Below are 19,157 nucleotides of genomic sequence, written 5' to 3'. Positions count from 1 at the left end.
AGTGTCAGCATGCACTACACATGTTTAGATAATGCAAATACTGGCAACACATGGCATACTGGAAATAAACTATTATCCCAGGAATTGGACTGAAAGCTTGTAATGAAGAAGGTGTGTGCATGTGCGTGCATGAATGTCTGCACATGTGTACTGTAAGATTTGGGATTATTTTAACAATCATTTAATATGTGTCTGCCACTGCAAACCCAGCCACCTTCAGTAAACCACCAGGAAGACTTTCAAGAATGTTTAAACTAACAAAGGATTTGGACCGTCTTTCTCTCTTTCTTTGTGTTTCGCTCTCAATGTAAAACATATACTGTATGTACAGACACCAACATGTACCTACAGTTTTAGTACATTCCAATGCCAGTGATGTTACTGCACATTTTGTGTGCTATTAAACAACAATGATGTCATGAATTGTACCATGGAGACAGATATCTAGTCCTCTGTTGCATATAATAATAATAATAATAGATGTATTTTATATACCACTTTTCATTACAAACAGAATCTCAAAGATGCTTTAAGAACAAAGCAATGAGAGCAGTAGCAGTGATACTGTGGGTCTGTAGAGAGGTTTTAGCAAGATAAACTGCATCTGTTGAGCCTTTTCTTTCCCACTGGCTAAAATGGAATTCTAATCTGCTAGAGAAACAACAACATCTTAATCTCCGATGCACGGCAGTACCAGGACTACTGACCAAATCAAAACAATATTAAGATCAAATTGTGAGGAAATGTTTTAGGCTGCCAGCATGTCATGATATGAGATCGCTCTGAACGACTAATAAACAACATAGTACAGGTCATTCATTGGTTTGAACTCTTGAGTTTTGACAGGATATTTCAGAGACAAATGTACCTGTGAGAGGGTGAGACGGCTGCCTGCTTTTTTGGAATATTTGTTGGGGCTCTCAAACTGCAGGTCCTCCCACTTTATCCTCCACAGCATTCCAGCCAACTCCTTTTCCAGCTTCAGTTTCCTTCAACAGGAACAGCAGGAGGACACATTAGTAAAAGTGTTTACAACAGAGGCACAGAACTGAAACTCTAGCATGTAGATACATTATGCATACATTGTTGTTATCAGATTGTTCTAACATGATAGAATCATTACTGTTATGATCATTCATCATAATTGAAACTTGCCATTTCAAATGAGATATTAAACTTTTGTCAGTGGTATTTCCTCAGATACTATCTGATAAATGCAGTAAATGAATGATTTGGGTTCAGCAATCTAACACTGACAAAGGGTAAAGTTTGAACTGTCCACAGCTCTATGACAAATTATCAAAATAAAGTTGTGGTATTATGATAATAACTGTAATGATGTAATGTTACAATTCTACCTCCCCAATGTCGATCAAACTGTAAGTTACCAGAACAAAACTAAATACTGTGTGACCAAAAATAGACCACTTAAAAATGTATTGACTTTTTATTTTTAAACACCAGTATAACTAGAAGTCACTCTGAGATGTGAAAAAAAAATATCCAAGTGAATAAACACATCTGGTGCAGATCTCTCAGGACCTGGTGTTTCTCAACATCCCCTCGATTTGCTGCAAAAATTCCATGTTTTTGAAATCCTCAAGCATGGCTTCAATGTTAAGAATGTGAGCGTTTTGAGGGGGAAATCGTTATTAGTTTGATACGTTGAAAATGAAGGGGGAAAAAGAGCCGAGCCCACACATTCCAGGTCAGTCTAAAAGGTGCAAGACACTTCCAGATAGTGCCAGTATATAATTGCAGTGTTTGCATATTGGTGGATTTTACCCCTCTGCTGAGCCACCTATTGAATAATTATTTAACTACATGTACCGTACATGTGACTTGAAAATGTATTCTGGAGAAACAAATAAAACAGCTATTTTCGCTCACATGTACGGTACATGTAGTTAAACAATTAACTTTCTGCAAGTGCTGCATTTCCATCCACAGTGGCCAATCACCATTCATTCTGATCTTAACTCCCGTCCTCCTTTTGCTGGGTCTTAACATTGAAGACTTGGAGCTGTTCTTGATGTGTATGCACAGGAACCAACTTCCATGGCCCTGCATTCCAGAGAAGCCAGTTCAGAGTAGAAAACATAAGGTACTGGGCTTTCAAGTGACTCCTTGTCTAAGTAGGAAACTGTATTAACTGTAGGTATGTCTAAAACAGACATAAATTGTACCCAACATAAGAACTTCAAGATAAGCCTCATCTTAGTAAGTAAGTTTCTGATCAGCTACATTTACTAATCAGCTACTTTTAGTAAATTCATAAACCAGATAAAAACTTGTAAGGCTCTTGGGGTATGTCTCTATGTTTCTATAAGCTTGGCACATCTAACCACTGGGATTTTTGCCCATTCTTCAAGGCAAAACTGCTCCAGCTCCTTCAAGTTGGATGGGTTCCGCTGGTGTACAGCAATCTTTAAGTCATACCACAGATTCTCAATTGGATTGAGGTCTAGGCTTTGACTAGGCCATTCCAAGACATTTAAATGTTTCTCCTTAAACCACTCAAGTGTTGCTTTAGCAGTATGCTGATTGGTTGTTGATTTGTGTAAAGTTATTTGTATATACAGTATATACAGTTGAAGTCGGAAGTTAACATACACCTTAGCCAAATACATTTAAACACAGTTTCACAATTCCTGACATTTAATCCTAGTAAACATTCCCTGTCTTAGGTCAGTTAGGATCACCACTTTATTTTAAGAATGTGAAATGTCAGAATAATAGCAGAGAAAATGATTTATTTCAGTATTTGGTAGCATTGCCTTTAAATTGGTTAACTTGGGTCAAACTTTTCGGGTAGCCTTCCACAAGCTTCCCACAATAAGTTGGGTGAATTTTGGCCCATTCCTCCTGACAGAGCTGGTGTAACTGAGTCAGGTCTGTAGGCCTCCTTGCCCGCACAAGCTTTTTCAGTTCTGCCCACAAATGTTCTATAGGATAGAGGTCAGGGCTTTGTGATGGCCACTCCAATACCTTGACTTTGTTGTCCTTAAGCCATTTTGCCACAACTTTGGAAGTATGCTTGGGGTCATTGTCCATTTGGAAGACCCATTTGTGACCAAGCTTTAACTTCCTGACTAATATCTTGAGATGTTGCTTCAATATATCCACATAATTTTCCTTCCATGATGCCATCTATTTTGTGAAGTGCACCAGTCCCTCCTGCAGCAAAGCACCCCCACAACATGATGCTGCCACCCCAGTGCTTCACGGTTGGGATGGTGTTCTTCGGCTTGCAAGCCTCCCCCTTTTTCCTCCAAACATAACAATGGTCATTATGGCCAAACAGTTCTATTTTTGTTTCATCAGACCAGAGGACATTTCTCCATAAAATACAATCTGTGTCCCCATGTGCAGTTGCAAACCATAGTCTGGCTTTTTTATGGGGGTTTTGGAGCAGTGGCTTCTTCCTGGCTGAGTGGCCTTTCAGGTTATGTCAATATAGGACTTGTTTTACTGTGGATATAGATACTTTTGTACCTGTTTCCTCCAGCATCTTCACAAGGTCCTTTGCTGTTGTTCTGGGTTTGATTTGCACTTTTCACACCAAGTACATTCATCTCTAGGAGACAGAACACATCTCCTTCCTGATAGGTATTTTTTATTCTACTAGGCAAGTCAGTTTAGAACAAATTCTTATTTTCAATGACAGCTTAGGAATAGTGGGTTAACTGCCTTGTTCAGGTGCAGAACAACAGATTTTTACCTTGTCAGCTCGTGGACTCAATCTTGCAACCTTTCGGTTACTAGTCCAACACTCTAACCACTAGGCTACCTGCCACCCCACTGGAATTGTGATACAAGTGAAATAAGTGAAATAATCTGTCTGAAAACAATTGTTGGAAAAATTACTTGTGTCATGCACAAAGTAGATGTCCTAACCAATTGCCAAAACTATAGTTTGTTAAAAATAAATTTGTGGAGTGGTTGAAAAACGAGTTTTAATGACTCCAACCTAAGTGTATGTAAATTTCCGACTTCAACTGTATAAGCTCTCTGGACTGTGCCCGTGTGGAAGAATGGAAATGTCACATTATCGCTGGGGAGTGGTGCAATCTTTTAGGGCAGGAAACACTATTAAACCAATTCTCTCTCCCCCAAAAAGTATTTTTCTATTTAAAGGCCTTCATTTGCAGTCTGGCAGCCGCAGCACCAAAGTGCTCCACACTAGCTCTATTGTTTCATAAATCCCATATGTGAATACCTTTGCTGGACAAACTCTCCATTAAACTACAGAGCCCTATAGTAGGTTCTGCTCAACATCCCCTAACACTTCACCAGTGTGAAGTTACGGAGTTATAATCCGTTACATGTAAGGGATTACAAAAAAACACTAACTGTCATCGTTACATTACCAGCTAAAATATTGTAATCAGATTACAGATACTTTGAAAAACTAGATGATTACTTCAAGGATGACTTTTAAATTCAGAAAAGATGTTTGCGTAAAAAAATATTTGACACTTCTCTGTTTTCGCAATGACATTCAAATCAGCATTGAAAAAAGGCGCAAGTTTAAGTTTGTTCCACCAGAGCGAGTCTCACCACAAGTCAGAGACCACTATAATGACACACCAAATGTGTTTGATGGATCGCGGGAAAAGAGCAGGAATAGGCTTTGGTAGGCTACAGTCCAAGCTATGTCTTCCAATGGTGCAACTGCTGTCGGCATCCAAAGATGATCCAATTTTAATAAGCGCTTGGAAGTAAGGATGACAGCAGTGGTGTAGTCTACAGCGATATGGATATCACTTATTATTGATATCTACATAGCGCATTGATGTGAATCACACTGCTGCTCTCTCATTTAGCTATTTGCGGCTTACGGATTGTGGTTGTTGTGGATGGCTGTTCACAAATTTAAATGTGTATTTGAACCCAATAAAGGTTGAATTCAAGAAGTTTAAGCTGCCTATCAATCATTATTTTTGAAACCAGTGGACAGCCAGTGAAAAATGTGCTCTTGGAACAGCTGCATAGTGCAGATCCCAGCCTAAGGAATAAAAGTCTGTGTTTTATTGCTCAATCTAATTCATGCTGATAAAAACAAAATCCATAGTCCTAATGGACACATGCTCAAACTCACACACTTTTGATAGACTTAAAGGGGCAATCTGTAGTTGCTACATCCATTTTTGGACTTATAAATTATATATACGGTAGCAGTAAAAAGTTTGGACATACCTACTCATTCCCAGGGGTTTTCTTTATTTTTACTACTTTCAACATTGTAGAATAATAGTGAAGACATCAAAACTAGGAAATAGCACATATGGAATCATGTAGTAACCAAAAAAGTGTTATACAAATCAAAATATATGTTATATTTGAGATTCTTCAAAGTAGCCACCCTTTGCCTTGATGACAGCTTTGCACTTTTTTTGGTTACTACATGATTCCATATGTGTTATTTCATAGTGTTGATGTCTGATGTCTGTGTTATTTCATAGTGTTGATGTCTTCACTATTATTCTACACTGTAGACAATAGTAAAAATAAAGAAAATCCTTGAATGAGTAGGTGTTCTTAAACTTTTGACCGGTGGTGTATATCCATTGATTCTTGAAGAATATAACTTATAAATGGCTCATGAGCTTAGTTCAACTGTCACACTCCACGAGAACCCAAAATAAAAGCTTGTTTTTGTCCAATGTCTGTAAACATTGTAAATGTAAACAAACACTGTATAGCCTCATACCATGGTTAAAACAATAATTTTGATATCATGGATGGTCAGTCCTTGCAGCCATAGCTCTGTCTATTAATCTGAGAGTGGCTAAATCCCTTAGCTTTTTACCAAAACAGAGGCGGGGCGACCGTTTTGTTATTGTGTCATCTGTCGATTTGCCCTTTAAACTGCTGCATATTGTCAAGATATCAAAGTGTCACCAACGAAAAGGTAAACAATGGGCCTATAGCAAATGCAGCATATGGCATTCATTTTCCAAATGAAAATAGCCCTCTCAGTAGTTCTCAAAGCATGCCATTCCATGAGCGCAGCATTTATTTTTCAACTCGAATCAATGAGCCCAATCAGTCCTCCATGACAACAAAATCATAAACAACAGAGTAGGGCTGTCTTATAAATCCTTAGTTTTGGGGCTATTCTCAGGTAAAATAATTTGGCTAATCTATACTTCCATATTTCCAAGTCCTATTCTTAAAGATCAAGGGGTATATCATTTATTGTAATGACTGGAATTCTGATAGCCTTTGGTTTTTAATGTAAAGATATAATTTAATTGTATTATTATATGTAGTAGAAAGCGATGGGTTAGAAGAAGCCTACATAACCAACCCATAAAGTAAATGTATGTATATATGGCCAGCTATGTAAACTTCAACATTGATTTATCCTGCAATAGATTTCGTTCAATTGGTAACATACATTTCTGTCTTCTTCTAATGCCTCTTAAGGAGAAAGTAATCTAAAAGTAACTGAATGTAATCAGATTACGTTACTGAGATTGGGCAATCCAAAAGTTACGTTACTGATTACAATTTTGGACAGGTAACTAGTAACTGTAACAGATTACATTTAGAAAGTAACCTACCCAACCCTGCACTTCACACACATTTAAACCCAGTCAGTCTTCATTAGAAAGCCAAGATGACCCTTCTTTGAATGTTGTAAAATACACATGGAAGGAAATTACACCTTAAATTGTGACATCTGTGAGAAAATGTGTTCGTTCACAACCCCTATAAGAGAACCCTATATAGTCAAATCATGGAGTTTCATATAAAGCCAATGACCAAAACATAAGTTTCACTCCAAAAATGCAATTCTGCCTATTTCCTGAGGAATACCTAGTATCTAACTAGTATCTAACTGTGAAAAGTAATTATATAGATTTGGTCATTAAAATCCTGGCAAATAGAGGGAGGCCAATTAGTGTTTTGATATTAAACATAACTAATATGAAATATCAGTGTTCCACCTGTGACGGACAACATTAACATCAATATTAGGGGTGACAGTAGATGCATTCATTTACTGCCAAAACTCCATCTGCATGAAGAGCATGTGCAAACATTTACATGTCGCTCTAGATAAGTAAGGGGTGTCAAATGTCCGGACCACGGGTGGTCTAAGTAAAAAATAATATTGGGAAAACTAACTCAACATACTTTAAAATGACTAAAACCAAATCGAAACAGTGTAGAAATGAAAATTGACCTACATTCATACATTTCCTTGACTGTGTACAGCTCGCTAATAATCACAGAAATTAAATTTAGACATTCAGGCAGCTTCGGAAATTCCAGAAACGATGGCTTTTTGCACATTTTGACGGCGAGGAAGTATAACCAATTTTCAGAGCAGCCCTCTAGACCTTGTTGAAGACCGAATGCAGCCCGTACATAAACAGGGTTGAGAGTACCAATCATTTCCCCAGCAGATGCACAAGCACATGTGGGTGTTTCTAGCCTCCGCATTTAAAAAGCCAATTATGAAAAACTAGAACTTATTTCCGAAAGCTCACCGGAACTCTATTTCATTTCACAAACAGGTTCATAGCAAAGTTCATAGAATGCGACTGGAGATCAAGCAAAGGTCTCTGTCTACATTCAGTGTAAAGAATAATAACAAAGGAACGTGTTAATTACTATTATGTGAGCGTAACTATGAAGTTGTTCAAATATTTAGGCCAGGTAGTGTAACTGAGTTTACCTTGGGAACTGACATACTTTTCTGCTTAACTTTTCCACCATCACTTGCTGAGTGGTTGCTCCTGGCAACAATCATGTACATTTCATGCTGGCACCTATAATTGTGCTCCTAATAAATCCTCTTTGAAACACATCAATTCTCTCTCTCCCTCTCTCCCTTCCTTCCTCTATCCCTCCCTCCCTCTATCCCTCCCTCCCTCTCCCTCTCTCTCTCTCTCCCCTCCCTCTACCTCCCTCCAAGATGAAAGATGTTAATTTCACTGCTTGGTCTTCAGAGCACAAGCCTGAATGAACAAAACAACTCACCTGTAAATGAGGAAGCTGGAGATTCCAAAAATGATGAGGGCTAAGCCAGACCCGACAGCTACAATCCCCAGCACTGGAAGATGAGCTGAAAATACAGGGAAGCACAGCAATGTACACATTTCTCCTTTTATTAACATTTCAAGATTTATAATATTTGTTTTCAAAACCAAATGATACTTATTAGAAACAGGCTTCTATTTGAGCCAAGCGTCTATTTCCTTAATTCACACAGCTTTTGCTCATTTGCATAGTTAATTGTTTGATTCCAGCATTCACTTCCAGCATTTTAATCAACTTCTTCATTTCCTGCACTAATGTGTCACATTTCTTTTAACTTAGTATGTCAGAATAATTATTCTCCTCTTTAACTGTGCGTTTTTGATAGTTCTTACTTTTGCCACTATAGGGCGATTGGCTGATTTCTGGGGGTTTGTACTCCCGAAGTTGTTGACTGTTTTGTGCTTGCCAGTTAGCTAATAGTTCTCAGCTGTTAGCAGCAGGCGCGCAATAGCCCTGAGACTACCTCGCAGCTCCCCCAGGGCCTGCCGAGACTACCTCGCAGCTCCCCCAGGGCCTGCCGCTTAGCCCACAGAGAGAAGCACAAGGTCGAACTTCACTCAACTTTCTAGAGCAGTGGTCACCAACCGGTCGATCGCGATCGACTGGTCGATGTCCAAGGCATTCCAAGTCGATTGCCAAACATTTCTGTAAAAAAAACAATAATAAAGCCTTGTCTTCCTATTTTTTTTATTTGTCTCGGGCTGATGGCAGTAGATACACTTGATTCAGCTGCCTTGCTGTTGCCATTTTGAACCATTTCATATGGTAGAAGGTACAAACTCTGCCTTCCCTCCAGGCCCGGAGAGCAAATCAAGTGCACTATAGGCCTAACGCTGGCCAATCGGACTACCGTGTCTGCAGTAACGTAGCAGGAAAAAAAGAAAGCTATAGCAAAGTTGATACTGTGAGATTTCAAAACTAGAGAGATACTAGAGATAGATTGTCAAAGAGCGAGTGAGTTCATGTTTAAGTTCTTACTCAGCACTGTCAATACTTTGTATTCAACACTTTTATAAGGCATAAAATGTGTGTTCTTCATATTTCCACTCAGCGCTACAACAAGCACTGCAGCAGTAATGAATGAGTAGGAAAGTGTATCTATAGGCTTGATTTGTTGTTATAATTAGCGGCTTGGGTCTTTTTTAATATCAAGGAATATTTCACTTTCTCTGTTCATAGGAGTAACAACATGAATTACTTAAATGTATGCTCACTCAGCTGCGCCTCACAAGTAATACAACAATGGATCTATTACCGGTGTGTTCATATAGCCTACCTCAAATTTTTTAATAATGCATTGGCAGGGCAATTCAAGCAAAGCCAATATGCGTAGATCATCTATTGGGCCTATAGCTTACTGTACAAACCTCATTGCTACAGTACAGTTTTTAAATGGTTAATATTTCATAGGCTTACGTTTAAGTCATGTTAAAAAAATTACTGAGCGGTAGATCTCGGCTTGCATTTTGACTCAGAAGGTGATCTTGCTAACACTATCAACGTTTCCCTTTACTGTGGCAATTGTGATCGAATCAACGCAATATTATCCACTTTCAATGCAACATACCGAAACAAAACTAACTATTCAAGAGATTTGGTTGTAGGTTGTACTTTGATCTAGACTGTGTTTACAGCATGAGCGGTCATAAGTAGATGCGCTTGTTTTGAGATAAAAGCGAGAGCTGCATGTAGCCATGTGTGCACATTTGTTCATATCCTTTACTAGTTAGTTAGTTATTAGCCCAGTTATAGATCATTTGTAGTCAGCAATAAGGGAGTGTTTGCTTCCTGCAAGGGCACAAAATGTTTACATTTCTAGACATATTTGAAAAGTGAGTCAGGTAATGAGCTTTTTTTCTTCTTAAAGGGGCAGTGTTATATTTTGAGACCGGCTTGAATAAGCTAAGTAGCCAATAGGCAGTGGGTTGCATAATTTGTCTGATTCGCTGTAATAATAGTATGGGAATAATAATGCATTTTATTTTGTAAAGGGATTTCTTGCATCAAACAACACAACAACATTTCCAGTCACCTCCTTATCTGAAGTACAAGTGGATAAACAGGTTAATGTCAAGTCCTGCATGTTTTTTTTTCAAAAGTCTCATGGAATGTAGGCCTACATTGAACACCACACATTGACTGCTACTGTAGGGTGAATGATACAATTGTTATGGGATGCATTTTCTCCATTGTTTTTGATGGTAGGCCACTCTGGTAGACCTACATTAGGATCAAATAGCCACAGTAGGCTACTTGGGTACCGCCTCAGTGTTCACAGTAAACGCTCACTCAGTAAACGCGCACTGCATTTTCACAATGTTCAAGTTTGTGCTCAGCAGACCTGAAATATGCTCAGTGCTGATTTTTTTTGAAGGAACATTGGTTAGCAGCCAATGGCTAGCAGTTTCTTACTTGCGATAAAAAAGGATGATTGCCATCATTTTTCCAATAATTACTGAATTATTTAATGTAATAAGTCAAACATTAAACCTCGCAAACAATTCATGATATTTTTTTAAAACTTTTATTTAATCAGGGGAGCCCAATTGAGACCAGGGTCTAATTTTCAATGGTTCCCTGAAAACAACATTACATTAGAACATCACAGGCATCATAAACAAATTATTAATGTCAATCAAAACTAATTTATCATCAGGGTTTTCAAAATTCCCTAGTGGCACCAGGGAATCCAAATGTAATGAATGTCGTAAGTGATTCCAAAATGTGTAACTAAAAGCGGATTTACCTAGTTCCGTGGAGACCCGAGGAATCTCAAGAGTTAACCAAACCTGTGAACGGGTTTGGTGTCTTGTGTTTTTATACTTTAACAACGAAGTTAGGTCATTCGGAAGCGTGTATAGTAGAGCTTTGTAAACAAAAATTTAGTAATGAAGTGATCTACGGGACTTTAATAAGGACCAGCCAACCTTTTGACACAGGATGCAGTGATGCGTATTAAAACTATCACCTGTGATAAAGCGAAGGGCACTATGGTTGACGACATCCAGAGGTTTAAGAGTAGTGGCTGCTGCATTCCGATAAATGGTGTCACCGTAGTCAAGAACTGGCAGGAAAGTTGACTGTACAATCTGCCTTCTGCTGTTCAGGGAGAAGGATGATATATTTCTATAAAAGAAGCCAACTTTAAAGCTCATCTGTATGTTTTTAAAACATCAAATTATTATCAATCCAAAACCCCAGATATTTATAGGAGGGAACCTGCTCGATGAAAGAACCAACCAATGCATGAATGTGTAAGCCATCTGAAATATAATTAGAAAACAGCATACATTTAGTTTTCCTGCATTAAGTACCAATTTTTTATTAACAAGGACTTTCTGCAAGGCAACAAAATCAGATTGCAGCTCCAACATAGCCTGGTCAGCCATAGGGGCAATGGCATACATAACAGTGACATCTGCATACAGATGAATGTTGCAGGTTTTTGAAAATAGACCAATATTATTTATATAAATAGTAGAGGACAGGTCCCAAAATCGAGCGCTCAGGGTTACTTTTAGTAATATTATGGTAACCTTGTAAATAATTCATTTAGACCAGGCGTTTATTTGAAACTGTCACGCCCTGACCATAGAGAGCTGTTTATTCTCTATGTTGGTTAGGTCGGGGTGTGATTAAGGGTGGATTATCTAGGGGAATTATATTTCTATGTTGGCCTGGTATGGTTCCCAATCAGAGGCAGCTGTTTATCGTTGTCTCTGATTGGGGATCATATTTAGGTAGCCATTTCCCCATTGTGCTTTGTGGGATCTTGTCTAGGTATAGTTGCCTGTGAGCACGACTCTGAGCTTCACGTTGCGTTTGTTCGTGGTTTTGTTCTTTAAGTTTCTCTTCTTTAAGTTTCTCTTCCAAATAAAAGGATGGAAACATACCACGCTGCATCTTGGTCCACTCCTTATAACGATCATGACAGAAACAGGCTTTTATCTGCTGAAATGTGTGCCGTTGCCTGGCTATTAAAAGGAACAGGCGGCTATTTGAGACTCACCGTTTCATTGTAGTTTTAGGGTATTCTATATTAGCCAGCACATACAGACATAATATCCACCAGTAACATTTCCTAAAAATAACATATTGTACTTCCACACTAGCCTAAATTAAGCTCACACTAACCTAAATTAAGCTCACACTGGCCTAAATTAAACTCACACTGTCCTAAATTAAACTCACACTGGCCTAAATTAAACTCACACTGGCCTAAATTAAGCCCACACTGGCCTAAATTAAACTCACACTGGCCAAAATTAAACTCACACTGGCCTAAATTAAGCTCACACTGTCCTAAATTAAACTCACACTGTCCTAAATTAAACTCACACTGGGCTAAATTAAGCTCACACTGGCCTAAATTAAGCTCACACTGGCCTAAATTAAACTCACACTGGCCTAAATTAAACTCACATTAACCTAAAATAAACTCACACTGTCCTAAATTAAACTCACACTGGCCTAAATTAAGCTCACACTGGCCTAAATTAAGCTCACACTGGCCTAAATTAAACTCACACTGGCCTAAATTAAACTCACACTGGCCTAAATTAAACTCACATTATCCTAAATTAAACTCACACTGGCCTAAATTAAACTCACACTGGCCTAAATTAAGCAAACTGGCCTAAATTGGTGTCTTGAAGATATATGTAACGCACCACTTGCTGCATCACCGCAGTTTTTCAAATGTGCCTTTTTCAACCATCCTCCTATAAGTGACCCTCTGCGTGGCTCCATTACAGTTCTCCTTCCGTCCAACTCATGCTAACTGAGTCAGAAGGTCATTCCTAGACAAGGCAGAATCCTGTTTGCCTCTTAACCTTGTTCAGCAGGCATACTGTAGTATATCATTGTGCATGAGTGTCTCCCTCCTGTCTTCCTCATATACCACTGAGACAGCCAGACTCACAAGTCAGATAATTATTTGTGGATGGACTCTATTTGGAGAGATTGTTACTTCTCATCACTCTCCCCCTCATTCAATATCTATAGATACCATATCAACACATTACAGTGGTCTACCTAAATATTATTTATTAGCTAATGCATGTATATTACTTCATAACAAGTGTTGCTCCTTCTACAGTAGTCACATTTTTTCATCCATATGTTCCTTCCATGAAAAACCATGTTGCACATGAAATAGAATCAACGCAGATAACATGTAGCAGAATTAGTCAAACTGCTGTACTACTATATAAGCACCTGACTTAACTATGAATCACTTGTACAGGAGCCAGCCTACTTTACATACCATCAGCACAGGTGGGGTCATCAAAAGAAAAGACGCACGGTGGGTTATCCAGAGGTGGGCTTCCTTTGGGCCAATGAATCCTCTCCGTTGAGGACCAGATGATCTCTTTGTTAGTTCCATTGTAATGGGCCACAAGCTGCAAAACATCAAGAGAACGCTTATGCAATTTTTACAAATGCGATAGCAGAAATTCCCATGGCCAAATGATACATTCAGAGGGATGAAAATGGAGCATGTTACCTAATTAAAATTAGCTGTTTTTCTCCCACTTCAAATAAGAGCACAAAGCACAGTATTACTCTAATGAGTGCCTGTTTAAATTCACAGTAGCATTAAAGCTGCATATTAAAATAGCTGTTACTCTTGTTCAGTGCCTTTAAAACAAGCCCATCAGTGAAGAAAGCAAATCTTTGGCATGCTTTTTGGGGCACGTCCATAATAAATAACTATGTGACTAAAATATTCAACATTAACATATACTAATACGTATAGCAAGACACGATATTGTTGACTTAACAGAACTGTCACTTTTCAGACAAATTAGCTGTTTGGAAAAGGTTGTCTGAGAAACGGTGGCCTTTCAGCTCTAGCAATGGGAGGTTTATTGTTTGATGCTATGGGATTTGTCAGCCCAGTCAATAGCTTCCATTTTCACAGAAGGGCATTGTGAAACATGACTCCCATGTCTCTAACCAGCTGATGGAGAATGTCAATTTAGCCTGCCTCCTTAGTGGAGGGCCAGACAGGCATGTTGGGTCTCATTAATAGCCAGTCTGTGAAGGGGAAGGGCAGCCCCACTCAGAGGGATGTAAAAACAATGCAGGTTGTAACAGTTTGTTGTGGAGCAGGAGGACCACTCAACTCAACCATTTATCAATGGATTCACTAGTTGCTGGTTTCTACAGAACCGTGTCTTTCTAATCAGCTATTTATTCACATCGGGAAGTTTTGGTTAGGTTAGTGGACTCTGATCGATCTGGAAAAATGTTGTCCTCCAGAGAGCAACTCTGGAACAGTTCAGAGAGTCATGGAAGTGTTTGTAGAGCACAAGACAAGATAAACAAATATCTTCATTTGAATTTGAGGGAAATTTTAGTTTTTTACACATCTTATCATTAAAAGAGTACTGTACTCCAGAATACTGTATCTCCAAAACAGTAATAGCCCTTAGCCTTTGCATGATGTTGAACATTTGCTTTTAATTACATTGATGGCATATTGGCAATTCCCAAGCAAAGCATTGAAAGTTCACATAGGAAAAGACATATTGATAATGCCAAATGTTTACTTGGAGAACTCTTAATGATTATCTTGTAAATCACACTCAAAACTAACCTAAAAGTACCTTTGTCATAGTGAACATATGGCCATTCGTTAAAGCATATTTGCATGACATCATTACATGCAGTTCAAATCTCATGATGATGCCAAAGTGATCAGTCTATCTGAGCCAATCAGAGCCATGAGCTGCAGTCACCACTACTGTGCATTGTGTGCACTTCAGACCACAATTCAAACAGTATAAAATAATGGTGCACTGTCTACCACTATGGTAAATTAGCAACAAATGTATTGTGTAATGTTTATAAACTATTGGCCCTTTTTGAAATAGTAATAAGTATCATGACTTTAACACAACTGTACAGTTAACTTGTCAGAAAAACAAAGCATGAAAACAAAATAGCAAGTTGTCTTTCTGTGAGTGGCTTCTAAAATAGAAAAGCTTTAGATGTCTTGCTTAAATTGATCTACCTGCAGAAGTATCACTTACCCCATACTCTCCAGATTCCTGGTTTGTCATTGCCCAGAGGTTAAAATCAGTGTTCCTGGCATTGTTTTTGTCTGTGGTCACAAGTCCTGTAACCCCTTAAACACAGAAAACCTTCACATTTAGACATTTCATATCACTCATAATGCAACAATGGGTTTAACAAATGCAATACCTTTTTCCTTCCCAATTGACACCAAATAGATGAATGCAAAGTCAACTAAAAACATCACCATGATCAACTCATAATATTCACCCCAGAATCGCAGGTTTTGCATCTTCTGTGTGATGCTGATTCCATCGTTCTGGGAGCCCCCCTCAGCTAGCGTGTCCTCCAAGGCCTTAGCATACATCACAAAGCCATCATAGAAGCAGCCAGCGATGAAATCCATCTGAAAGGAATGGAGGTCTGTACATAAGCCAACAAGAGAGTAGTCTTCATGATCTTCATGTCTGAAACAAGTCTGGAACCAACAGGAACCTGAACAGCTTCTACCCCCAAGCCATAAGACTGCTAAATAGTTAACCAAATAGCTACCTGAATTATCTGCATTGACCCTTGTTGCATTTGACTCATCACATATGCTGCTGCTACTGCTTATTATCTATCCTGTTGCCTAGTCACTTTACCACTACCTATATGTACATATCTATCTCAATTACCTTGTGCCCGTGCACATCAACTCGGTACTGGTACCCCGTGTATATAGTCAAGTTATTGTTACTCATTGTGTATCTATTCCTTGTGTTGTTATTTTTCTATTATTTCAAAAATGTTCTCTCTGCATTGCCTGTATGTAAGCATTTCACCTGTTGTTTACGAAGCATGTGACAAATAACATTTGATTGATTGATTGACTTCGTTTACTATTTGCCTGGAATTCTACCTTGACCCCTATAGGCATGGGTCTATGGCTGTCTCTAGTTAAATATCTGTTTGCATACACTTAGTCTGCCAAAAGGCTATACATCTTCACAAAGAAGAGTGAAGTTTTTCATGAATCAAAGAAGTCCATTAATAACTATGCATAAATGATCTGCTTTATGATCTCTCGGGTTCTTTGAAAGATATTTCAAAAACACAGTGCTTTTTTCTAGTGTGGAGAATCCTATCAAAGGTGTTAAAGCCTTTCAACAAATAAACTTTGTGGCTCTGATGCTGAGATGTGGCATGATTTCAAACAACTTACCAGAGAGGGTTCAATGTTCACATCAAAGTCCTTCTGAGCTCTAATGTGGAGCTCATCTTGAAACTGTTTGTACTCTGGATTATCAGGCTCCCTGTATGTTATTACCAACACAGACTGGGAGGAAGAGAGAGACAACAATGAGAAAGTGGAGCATTCCTGGGGAATTACACAGGGACGTAATTTCAACCTCAGTCAATAGGGGACTTCGCTTTGGGACACAACATCGGTAGTCTGTGTATTGCTTGGACTCCCTGAGTTGTGCATCGTTCACTATCAAATAAACATGAATCCAACTTTTGTCCAAACAGCAGATCAGGCAATTCACGTGAGACTTCCTACCACAAAATCTACCACTGTCTACACAGCAGGAATATGGTACGGTTTTGACAAAAGTTGGATTCATATGTTTATTTGATAGCGAGGGACACATTTCACTTCACGTCTGGTGGGTAGAGTTCCTAGAAATTATACATATACCTGGGTTGACAGGAAAGGTTTATTTGGTGTAGTCGCAACCCACCAAAACAATTCACAACTCAGGGAGTCCCAACTAATATACAGACTCTCGATGTTGTGTCCCAAAGCTATACATTCTACAAACACGTCACACAATAATTTGATGCTACGCACTAGCTCAGCACCTGGATTAAACTCTAGTTTCATGTCAAGTCAAACAGCAGTTACCTAGCCAAAGCAATCTAGTACAGCCATCTTTACCTCTGCACAGGTCCCTGCAGCTGCACTCTTCATAAAGCCAGCCAGCCATACAAACCGCCTCCCTCCCCGCTTCCATGCATCTGCATGGTCCTAAAATCAGAACCTAATACCTCTAAACTGCATTTTCCTTTTAATCGGGATTGGAATGATTTTAGTATCCTATTTTAAATTGTTTGTGTTGAGCTGCCATACCCAACTGACGTGCCTGGAATTACACCCATAGCATCATAAACATGTACCAACTACTGTTTGACAGATTTATAACGGTATGCAGAGTGATTTCCTACTGGGTGGAAATGTCAATGATAAACATTACATTTGAAGTGTATTGTAAACACCAGAAGTAGGATTAATGACGAACAGATGTCTCCTCTTTTATAATCTAAACGGTCTAATTAAAAGTCCATTATGAGTAAACAGCAACAACATTATTTATAGTGAAGAATACATAATCTGCTGTATCCAAATGCACTTAAACTTATTGACATGTCTTGAAGAGAAGGCAAAAACATAGAAGAGCAGCTGTTGTAACTCTGTATATTGCTTATGTTATCCCTCATTTCTAGTTGCACCACTTGTTACAAATGTGCTATTACACTGCAGTTGTGACTTGTTGCATATTGTTTGATTATGTCTGGATGGAAAAGCACACTTTCTGCCAAAGACTCAATATAAGATCATCACTTGAGTTTTGACTTGTACTGTGCCTTGATATACTGAAATAAGCTTCATCCTGCTGAATGGCTCGACACAGTAATGATCAACAACCCACAACCAACTTCCAAAAGCAATCAACGTTCTATGTGCAGCATATTGCCATTTTACTGAGTTACAGTTCATATGAGGAAATCAGTCAATTGAAAAAAATTAATTAGGGCCTAATCTATGGATTTCACATGACTTGGAATACAGATATGCATCTGTTGGTCAAAGATACCTTACAAGAAATAGGCCTCAGGATCTTGTCACGGTATTTCTGTGCATTTAAATTGCCATCAATAAAATGAATCAATATTAACTATGTATTAGTAAGTCTCTACAAAGTTCTTCAGCTTATCTAAAATCCAATCAAAGTGTATTGGTCCCGTGCACAGGATACAGGGTGTAAACAGTACAGTGAAATGTTTACTTGCAAGCTCTCAACAGTGCAGTACACATTTATAAGAAAAAGTACATAATAAGTAATAGAAAAGTAGTAAGAAGAAAAATAGCCATGTTTGGAAATATATACATAATATTAATATACAGTATAGACAATGAAATGTGCTAAAGTGAGTAGTGACATGGTTGAGCAGCTTTGATAAATAATAATAAATAGTAGCAGCAATGTTGCCCCCGCGTGTGTGTGTGTGTGTGTGTGTGTGTGTGTGTGTGTGTGTGTGTGTGTGTGTGTGTGTGTGTGTGTGTGTGTGTGTGTGTGTGTGTGTGTGTGTGTGTGTGTGTGTGTGTGTGTGTGTGTGTGTGTGTGTGTGTGTGTGTGTTTTTCCATCTAGTGTGTCCCACTATCGCCATCTACAGTGCCTTCAGAAAGTATTCACACCCCTTGATTTTTGCCACATGTTGTTGTGTTATAAAGTGGGATTAAAATGGATTTAGTTCTCATTTTTGTCAACGATCTACACAAAATACTCAGTGGAAGAAAAATTCTAACATTTATAAAACATTTATGAAAAATAAAATACTAATATCTTGATAAGATAAGTATTCAACCCTTGAGTCAATACATTTTTAGAAACACCTTTGGCAGCAATTACAGCTGTGAGTCTTTCTGGGTAAGTCTCTAAGAGCTTTACACACCCGTATTGTACAATATTTACCTATTATTATTTTTACAATTATTCAAGCTCTGTCAAGTTGGTTGTTGATCATTGCTAGAAAGCCATTTTCAAGTCTTGCCATAGATTTTCAAGCCGATTTAAGTCAAAACTTTAACTAGGCCACTCAAGAACATTCAATGTCATCTTGGTAAGCAACTCCAATGTATATTTGGCCTTGCGTTTTAGGTTATGTCCTGCTGAAAGGTGAATGACTTCCAGTGGCTGTTGGGAAGCAGACTGAACCAGGTTTTCGTCTAGGATTTTGCCTGTGCTGAGCTGTATTCCGTTTCTCTTTTAAAACTCCCTAGTCCTTGCTGATGACAAACATACCCATAACATGATGC

The 19,157-nt window shown here is 38.5% G+C and overlaps 1 protein-coding gene across 2 annotated transcripts in view; it reads right to left on the bottom strand.

Annotated features, from left to right (window-relative positions):
• Nucleotides 1-19,157, bottom strand: part of LOC139543559 (atrial natriuretic peptide receptor 2-like) — a 57,712-nt gene that overhangs the window by 25,222 nt on the left and 13,333 nt on the right. For both annotated transcript variants that reach the window (XM_071349752.1, XM_071349753.1), the window contains exons 3-8: nt 16,280-16,393; nt 15,346-15,481; nt 15,093-15,187; nt 13,322-13,457; nt 7,996-8,080; nt 869-989 (exon numbers count right to left, since the gene is read on the bottom strand). In XM_071349752.1, the coding sequence (XP_071205853.1) occupies nt 869-989; nt 7,996-8,080; nt 13,322-13,457; nt 15,093-15,187; nt 15,346-15,481; nt 16,280-16,393 (687 nt within the window). The remainder of the gene's footprint in view (nt 1-868; nt 990-7,995; nt 8,081-13,321; nt 13,458-15,092; nt 15,188-15,345; nt 15,482-16,279; nt 16,394-19,157) is intronic.

Source organism: Salvelinus alpinus, chromosome 18, assembly GCF_045679555.1.
Source record: "Salvelinus alpinus chromosome 18, SLU_Salpinus.1, whole genome shotgun sequence".
Lineage (NCBI taxonomy): Eukaryota > Metazoa > Chordata > Actinopteri > Salmoniformes > Salmonidae > Salvelinus > Salvelinus alpinus.
The sequence above is the reverse complement of the archived record's forward strand: the minus strand, read 5'-3'. Positions and strand labels throughout refer to the sequence as shown.